Raw genomic sequence first — 9,403 nt, 5'->3', positions numbered from 1 at the left:
ACACACGTAACCTAAACATCTGTACCCCCATAATATGCTGAAATAAAAAAAAAAAATTAAAAAAAAAAAAGTAGAGAATGATAGATGGCCCTTTATGTGCCCACCACTTAGCTTTAAATAAGCATTTTGCCATTCTTGTTTTATTATAAATTTTTAATCCAAGAAATCTATCTCAAAAGGCTATTATTAAACTAAAAACAGAAAAATCTAATGGCAAATCAACAGTCGTTCTCTCCCAGCATGGTTAAGAACGGTCTTGTCGCGTTTCATAAAGGAGAAGTCAGCTCACTGGCAGCCAGTCAAGAGACCAATCACAGCCACGAAAGACTTCACACAGGTCAGAGAGCTGCAGTCTTTTTACTTTTAGTACAACTTAAAATTTCTCTAGCTAATGAAAAATCCTATACTTATTATGATCTCAGTAACATTCATTACCGACATTAAACTTTATTTTACTTAAAATTAAACATTTATAATTGAGTCTTCCTTTACTCAAAAAGAAAAAAGAAAAAATCAGATGTAAATTGCCATGGGTGAACAGGCGAGACAGCAAATACTTCTTTACCCCAAAGCATACTGATTTCTCTTATGTTTTCCTCATGTATTTTATATAAAGCTAATTTAAAATCTGTTTAAAGTGGTTTGTATATTTCCCCTTAATTTGGAATCATAATGTTTCCAATGGCACTCCACAAAATTCCTCTAGCATTAAACTCCTACGTGGCAGAGGGAATGGCCTTTGCTAGACCTCACCGGGTTGCTGTGAGGACTGCAAGAGTCAGGTCCGCACAAAGCAGAGAACAGACTGGGCAGGGTCAGGCCACTCCGCACAGGTGGCACGCACACAGACGCAGACCCAAGGAAACATAGCAACGGGAGTTACATTGAGTTCAAAAAGCTCAGGAATATAAAAAAATTATACTCCTTTCTTATCTTTCAGTTTTCAACAGTGCTTTATGAACTATACCCAAATATGTTTCCTTCTGCAAAATACAACTCTTTAACTTTTATTTCTCAAGGATTACCATTAGCTTACTTAGCAATATTCCTTTCTGTGTTAAAGCAGAGGAAAAGCCATGGTCCACTAAAAACTCTATAAGAAATCAAGTTTTCTTTAGACTCACATTACATGATCATTTTATGTTTCTAACACTAAAAAATTTACTAAGACGCTGCATGAAAGAGAAGTCATGTCTCTGGCATCTCATCAAAGTAACTGCCAACCAGCCACTGGCTTGGGAAAGGGTGCGTGCACTGCGATGGTGGCCAGCAGCCAGGAGCTCCGCCGGGAGGGCCTCCTCCCATGCTCACTCCAGTTGGTCCTCTATGTAGCCATTCCCCAACTCTTCACTCCCAACTTCACTGTTACATTTGGTGTTCTTTCCTCACAACCTGTGTCCTGAGCATCTAAAAATGGGTCTTTCTTCACATTCCAGGATGACTATTCATCTAATTTTCTTTCCCCAAGTCACAACAAGTTATCATGAGCAATTTCCTCCTTTGTAAACTACATCCTGACTTAGTAAGCACCCTAAGCCATACTTTCATGAAGAGAAAAAAGCTACCATCGGCTTCCTTTCTCTTCTTTGTGCAAGTAAGTACTTGTACATATATATTTCTGTACATTTGTGCACAGCAGATAATACAAGTGACCAGGGTAGTATTTTAAAGCACACATCTTTCTAGACAAGCAGAGTCATGAGTCTTGAAAATTAACAAGTTTTTCAAAAGTACTCATCAAGCATAATATCTGGATTCAGCAATTCGGTAATGAGCAAATGCCAAACCAGATTACAGGAACGATGGCGGGAAACTCAAATCATCTTCTGGTTGTTTAATGCTCTGTTAATAGAGGCGTATGTACCTTTCCAGACACATCTATACTCACATATCCCCTAGATTTGAATTTAAATAACAAAATCTCTCAAACTTACCAAACTTCGATACTGGCCCTGGAACAATTTTGAAGTCCGACTGTGTAAAGGTTGTGATCCCAGGGAGTCAAAAGACTTTATTCGATGAGATGAGGGCCGAGTGCATACAGAATCACTTCCTAGTCCAATGTCTGAAAAGGTCACACACACAGAGAGAGCTGAAACGCCTGATACTTACTATGCACTCACACCACACGCTAGACTTTAAAACTAGGGCAGCATGGAGGGACACACCAAGAGACCACAACAAAGCAGGCCATTTATGCAGTAAACAAAGAACAAATTCTCTGTCTGCTACATAAATAACTTGCATTCATTTCCCCGATTACCTTTCCAGAAATTATCTGGAGATAACTATTAATCCATTCTTCTCTAGTATGATTTTTCAAAGTGTTTAAAATGTTTTATAAATGTTTTTAATACTTTCCCTTTACCTGAAAAAAACCAGCCTCTCAAATTTGATTACATAGCACAGAACAAGTACTCACTCTCCAATGCATCACCACCATATGCCCACTTTTCCAAGACTATGTGTCATGCAGTAAGCAACAAGAATTATTTTGCAACAAAAAGACAAGACTCTTATTCAAAACCACTAGAAAATCCTTGTGTATTTTTCAGCCAGAGAGAACCTTCTGAGGATTATTTCCTCAAAGTGAAGGCAGCACAGGCTCTACTCACCTCATGAAGCTGTTGAGAGATCAAAGGAAACAAGACATTAAAAGGCTTATTTCCATCCTCTGATTCCCTTCATGATAAGACACTCCACTTAGGCCAACCAACAAGTAAATGACAGCAACCCCATTCTTAGAAGTGATTGATTTTTTAAAAAAACAAAAACCAAAAGTTAGACTGTGAAAAAGTTTTCTAAAGAAACTGCTGTTCCAAGATACTCAGCAATGTCCTACAGCTCACAGGAGCCTTCTGTGAAAGCACCTCTAACCTGACAGTCTCCAGGTCCTATTTTTCTGGCAGATCTGTTTGGATTGGCTTACACAGTGTCTTATAAAATTTTGAATTAATTGCCAACATCTGAAAGTCTGAAGATATCACAGAAAAATTCAGATGTCCAGGTGCTCTTGATACACTTAGGATGCAGCAACCTCAGGTCTATAGTGCTTCGTGGCACAGCTGGCTCAGAGCTGAGCAAGGGCTGCACCAAGGGGACCCACTGTCCTCACCCTTCAGTCCAGGTCCTTCCTGTGTGCCTCCCCACCTGGCTCCACAGACAGCAGCACGTGGGAGCCCTATCCTACAACAACCTTGCTATCCCAGCAGTCTTGAATACCCCCAGGTCACCCGCAGCACCCTACACTTTCGAGGTCCTGCTCAGGGCTGCGAGTGTCTCCACAGAGCATGTCCTACTTGAGAACACAGGGCCTTATACAACCCCAAGCCCAAAACCAGCTATGAAGGACACTGTCTGCAGATGCTGCCCACAGGAGCCCCCCACGTTGCGCCACAGTGCTCTGCTGGCCCTGGCATTAAGGAATCCTGAGGACATCCCCATCGCCAGGCCTGTCTTCGTCCAGTTAAACGTATCTATTAATAAGTGCCTTGGAACACACATGGTTTTCTTTAAGTGATAGTAGCAAAGGGAAGATAAGCACAGGATTTTCCCAAGAATGCCTACAGCAACTCTGGCAGCAGCCAGTCTTACTGCTGAAGTCAACCAGGTAAAATAGAAACCTAAGAAGGAATGGTCATTTCCATCACAATGACTCCTAAAACAAGATCAGGAACAAGCAAGCAAGCAACCAACAGAAAAGCAAAATTTCCTTCTGAGAGGGGTCACTCATGGTGTTCAAGTTTATCTCACAGCTTCTAAATTGGTCTTGTAAAGAACAATGTCACTTATATTACATCCAATGCACAGCCAACGATATCAAGAATATATGAGAAATACTTTTCATAAGGTGCAGGTAAAAAAAAAAAAAAAAAAAAAAAAAAACAATGGATGGTGACGCATGCCCCAAGAGCTACTGCCCCCCCTTCCATCGCTACTATTTACTTGTAAATCACAGCACTTCAATTCCTGACTACTAAGGACCATGGGACTGAGTGTATGGATTAAAGCCCTTCTCCTGTTAGCTTCTTCCTGTTAGCTCTCTGCTTAAACTGCAGGCGGAGAAAGCACCTATGGTGAAGCTCAAAATCAAGCACCCTCTGTAGAAATATTCAGCAGAGCAGAGGGGCCACATTAGGGATGACTTGCAGCTTTTATTTATCTGTGCCGTTCTTGTCCCTGTCTGCCACAGAGACCTGTATTGATTAGATGATTCATCACTCAAAACTTTGAGGCAGAGATGAATACAAGCAGCTTAAAGACAGACACCCACACAGCGAGGAAACACAAACATGCCACCCTCTGTGCATGCTCTCGCAACAGCATTTCTTGTACTACACTCCAGTGTAGCATATTTCCCTTTCTATATCACCCATAATTATAATAGTTTTCTTCCTTATTATCTGTTTATTCATATTTTTATAATATAGGGCTAGAGAAGGCAGCTTTGTGTAATTCATCACTTTTATAAAACACCACACTCATTTGCAAAAACATCATTAAATGATGTAACAATTTTAATTATTTATATTCATCTTTATATTCCTGTCCTCTAAATATTTGTGTCCTAGATGCTTTCATATGAACAGCTGTAAGAGATGTGCAACTTTAAACTACAGCAGTCAAGCTATGAAAATGCGACTGCATCAAACCTCTGCCTGAGGTCTCCGCCAGCTCCCAGCTGTGGCAGCCAGCACTCCTCACCCAGGGCACCAGCAGTGGGCCGGTTCCCAGACAGTGGTCACAGCAGGCGTGTGCAGGGAGATGGTGCCAAGGAAGGTCCCTGCACCGGAGGACGCCTCCCAGAGACAGGAACTTTAGCCCAAAGGGCTCACAACTCCAGCCCTTCCCCTCCACATGCAGGGAGGTAAGTACACCCTGTCTGAAGGGCCAGACGAGACAGAGAAGAAACCTTGACAAATTAAACTTAAGAGGTTTCTATACGAAAGGGACATCTCACTTTCCCCCACAATTCTGAAACTTAAAATCTGTAAAGATAATTTAAAAAAAAAAAAAGTTACTTTAAATAAAAGAGCAACTCAAGTGCCCTCTTGTTTGAGCCATGTAGTGGTCCAAGACATAAGTCCTCAGGGCTCAAGGGATGGTGTGGGTCTTCTCTCTGGGACTTCATACAGACAATTCCTATCCTCACCATGGTCTGAGAGCCCACGAGAAGGGCACACCGTTTCCCTACCTCCTCTCCACTTCAGGAACAACTGGGACTAGGCCACACGAACCACATGCCTAGGCACACAGGGGTTCACTGTGGATGCCAATCCACTGGCCACACCCTTGTGATAGCCACTGCTCAGAAACACACTGCTCAGCAGATACGAGCTTTAGGCAACATGAACCCATAAAAACCCAGAGAAAAGTGCTGTTAGCTCCAAGACAGCCCACCAGCCTTCCTATACTGACTAACGTTTTTCCTCTACCTTCAGGTGAGAAACGTCCCCACCCACAGAAAGGAAAACACCTGATAGCCACCAGAGGACCTAAAGAGGAAGATTCTGTTCTAGTAAGGAAGAAAAAAATTACAGCAAAAGGAACAATCAAAAACATAATGCAACAGAAGCCTATTTTTTGTTTATTTTTTTAGAAGCTTATTTTTTATAGTTAATCATGTTCATTTGGCCTTGCTAACAGAAAACCAGTGGTTTCTGCCCTTTTTTCTTCCCACCCCCTCAAGTTCAACAAAAAAAGAGTCTTACCTGCTGTAACTTTATTTAGAGTCACTAAGGAAGTGAGGACCTTGTTAAAATTCTGCCCCTGGTACAAATCATTTGCATCAAAAGTCTGAAAGGAAAAATTAAACAAGCAAAATTAGTAGAGTCTTATATTGGGTGCAGGATGAACTAAGCTCTCCCCATAAAGTGAGAACATTCTGTCTGAAATCATAAAGAGGTGGCACCACCCTCAAGAGTGAGATCAGTGAGCTCAGCTCCCGGGTCCTGGGGTAAGGAGTCCAATCAGAAGTCCCCTTCTCAGGCACAGTCAATCCCTGGGCCCTAGCCCTGCCCCACCCCAACTTCACACCCTGGGGTGTGAGCTCCGTCACAGATGAGTGCTGTTGGTGCTATGAAATCTCAGTGGTGGTTTTGCGACCCTTAGATTAATGCAGCGGCCACAGCACAAGGCAGACTACAGAGGTTCCCTCCTAGTCACAGAAAAGAAGGCAACCTGACAGTCAATTCCAAAGCTAACTACAGCAAAAGAAAAACATGGCCATCCTGGAGCACAATGGATATGAGAGTAAAAGGAACGCAGGCAGGAGAAGCAGATCCCAGAAGAGAAGCAAGGTGAGGATGGGGCAGCCACCTCCAGCACAGAGCTGAGGCCAGGACCAGGCCCATCTGAGACCACATCCCCTCGAGTCCGGGACAGCTAGAGCCCCGGGACCATGCCAGAGTCAGTCACACTACCCATCCTGGCTGGGAAAGATAGAGTGTACTAGCTTGCCTCAATACACAACAGCACACACACAGATGTGTCGAAAAACACACAGCTCTCATCTCTGATACTGTCTTAAGACTACATATAGCTTAGCTTCTGATCACCAAATAACTTCGAGCAAAAATAAATTTAATAATCAAATCATCCACAACTATGTCCCAGAAAAATTGGGAAAACATTTCTTTCAGAAGCACAAATAACAGAAAGTCATATTTAGACAGCAAAATGTCTATCATGTTAACATACTTTCTCTGAGGTCACCCCAGGAATGAGGATCAGAAGGCAAGGGCCCTGCTTCTCTCCAGTTCTGTCACCTCTGCCCTCATCCTGTGCTCCTCACACCAGAGGCTGCCAGGAACTCCCTTCTCCTTCTCTTCCTGCCCCCAGCCCCTACCCCCTTCCTGGCTAACGCTTACTCATCTCACTTTCTGATAGAACCATGCGCAGCCTTGCTGCCCCCTCCAGACCTTCTCAGGTCCCCAACCAGGCTCCCCCAGAACATTTATCACAATACTTCACTGGCTGATGTCTGTACACCTCCCTAGACTGAAAGACATACAAAGGGCAGACTGTACATTTCCCAACACCTAGTAAGATGTAGCGCACAGAAAAAACTCAAAGGTATGAATGGATAAATGCACCAAACCATCTAACCATCCACTCTGTGGGTGCTTAATGTTACTGTGAGTGAAGTTCACATCAAGAGATGCTACGTAAAATGACTCCAAATCTGAATAAGTCCCATGTATTATTCAAAAGTCACCTCTACTTAATGGTCTTCTGCCTACAATTTTTGAAATAATGAATAAAAATAGTCATGAGATATATTTAAACATAAATAAACCAAAAAAAATCCACAAGTTCAAAAACTACCTCAAGAAGGAAAATCACCAAATCACTGAGAGTCAAGAAAGGAGCTAAAAATTACAATTCACATTTTAAAAGTTCACAAGAAAATATTAAATGAAAACATAAAACTTAAAAAGATGTGAATACATGTGAGCATTCTACATGTTTATTAACGCCACTTCTAATATAAAGTACAAAATGTAAATGATTTCATGAAGCAAGATCCTTTCCTGTAAAAAATACTCCTTAGACCAGTCTTTAGAACCATCTTTAACACAGAATTTAAATCATTTGTTGTAATAAATATTATTTAAAAAGAAATTCCAACTCAAATGAGAGCATTATCCAGGGTGACATATCCATCTACATCTTTAAATGATGAAAATGAGTTCAGCTGCATTTAAAAAAAAAAATAAAAGTATTAACATTAATGTACAAAGCTTCCTTAATCAAAATATAAAACTTCCCTTAACTGTAAAATATTTAAGTAGGTGATCTGAACGTCTTTTAAGCTCTAAAGATCTAATTCTAGAGGTTGGAGTTAGATGGTATTCTCCAAAAAGAAATACATATATAAATTTCTACTAACCTTCATTGTGGCAAGGCAGTGAGTCGCAACACCCAGAATAACAGGATGTTAAAAACGAAGTTTCCTGTTATTCCAGAACTATATATCTTTCTTACTTGGATACCAGGAAGCACCTGATTGGATGAAAGTGCCCACCAATGGGGCTTCAATATGACATCAGAACTTAAGTGAATACACAACCCCCACATTTCTCAACAGGAAACTCAACAATGCGAAGAGACAAATGCTTGCCACTGAGAGGGGAAAATGCACATTCTAAGCCAATAAAATGTTTTGACTCAAGTACTTCTCCAGAGAAAGATAGCAGACTACTTCCTGAAATAGGAATCAAAGCAAAAACAGAAAAATCTTAATATAAAGAAAGTTTATACTACAGGAGTAAGAGGAAAGTCTCAGAACTTTTATAGAAATCTCTCTGCAAAAAATAATTACTGTAACATTTAACACACTAAATTGTTCCCCAGGGCTACCTGGTGCTTCAGAGGAGATAAATGCAGTTTCAACAGGGCCCGGCCTACTCTCCCGCCTAAAATGCTGGGCATTCTGAAAATCAGCAGATTTCCCCTCATAGCAAGAGCGAGAAGAAGAAAGCAAGCAACAACCACCATCCACTGTCCCCTACCTTCAGGTGGCACCTGGAGCAGTGGTTTTCAGTATGAGCTGCACGTTAGGACCTCCTGGGGGACTTTACCTGGGCAAGATACTCAAGCCATGTCTCAGAATCTCTAAGGGAGGGACCCAAAAACCAGAATTCTAACCCCATCCACACAAGTCCAACGTTCAGCAGAGGGTGAGAAGTGCCTCCCTGTCTCTGTTGAGTCCTGCCCGGGGGCAGGCTCCGCGCCAGCACATACACACTTCCCACTGCCTGTGAACACCCCCATACTGGCACTGTGCTGTGAGAGAGGGTGGCCACACGGACACAGGGGATGCTCAACACCTGACGCATTTTAGAATCTATCCATTTGGGAAAGCGTATTACACTCAACCTTACTTTTACATTTAAGTGAATTAAATGTGCAATAGGATATTCTCACAGTCCCAAAATAAAATTATCTTAGTAGTTTTCTACTAAAAAGCTCATAATATTAAACTTACTATTTATAGCTTAGTTTTCACATTTTACTTTCACTAACAATACCACATAATGAAATACAACAAATATCAAACTACATAGAAGCCAGGGATAGAAGAAACCCAGACAGAGCATTCAAAGTAAGACACAAAAGTACTCTCTAAAATGTTCCTACTGCCCCTTGCAAGGAGAGGCAGGTAAGGCAGAACCAACAGAGAATGGCCGCTGGGGGCAGGAGGCAGTGGGCAGCATGGTCCTGGGAGGTGGGCAGAGTTCCTGAGGGTGAGCTCTCCCCACTGCCTCACAGCCCCCCTGCACATTGTGCTGAGCCCGCAACCCTCTCTACGTGAAACAGGAACAAGTCAGACAGTGAAGACGGTGTGACACAGGAAGCAAACCTACAAACGCCTCACACCTTCCAAAAAGTAAAGGGCACC

At 42.0% G+C, this 9,403-nt stretch overlaps 1 protein-coding gene across 4 annotated transcripts in view; it reads right to left on the bottom strand.

The window, feature by feature from the left end:
- ARHGEF7 (Rho guanine nucleotide exchange factor (GEF) 7) overlaps positions 1 to 9,403 on the bottom strand; it is a 167,555-nt gene that overhangs the window by 88,258 nt on the left and 69,894 nt on the right. For all 4 annotated transcript variants that reach the window (XM_012637952.1, XM_012637954.1, XM_012637955.1 and 1 more), the window contains exons 2-3: positions 5,712 to 5,796; positions 1,935 to 2,065 (exon numbers count right to left, since the gene is read on the bottom strand). In XM_012637952.1, coding sequence (XP_012493406.1) covers positions 1,935 to 2,065; positions 5,712 to 5,796 — 216 coding nt within the window. The remainder of the gene's footprint in view (positions 1 to 1,934; positions 2,066 to 5,711; positions 5,797 to 9,403) is intronic.

Source organism: Propithecus coquereli, unplaced genomic scaffold, assembly GCF_000956105.1.
Source record: "Propithecus coquereli isolate 6110/MARCELLA unplaced genomic scaffold, Pcoq_1.0 Scaffold125, whole genome shotgun sequence".
Taxonomy (NCBI): domain Eukaryota; kingdom Metazoa; phylum Chordata; class Mammalia; order Primates; family Indriidae; genus Propithecus; species Propithecus coquereli.
The sequence above is the reverse complement of the archived record's forward strand: the minus strand, read 5'-3'. Positions and strand labels throughout refer to the sequence as shown.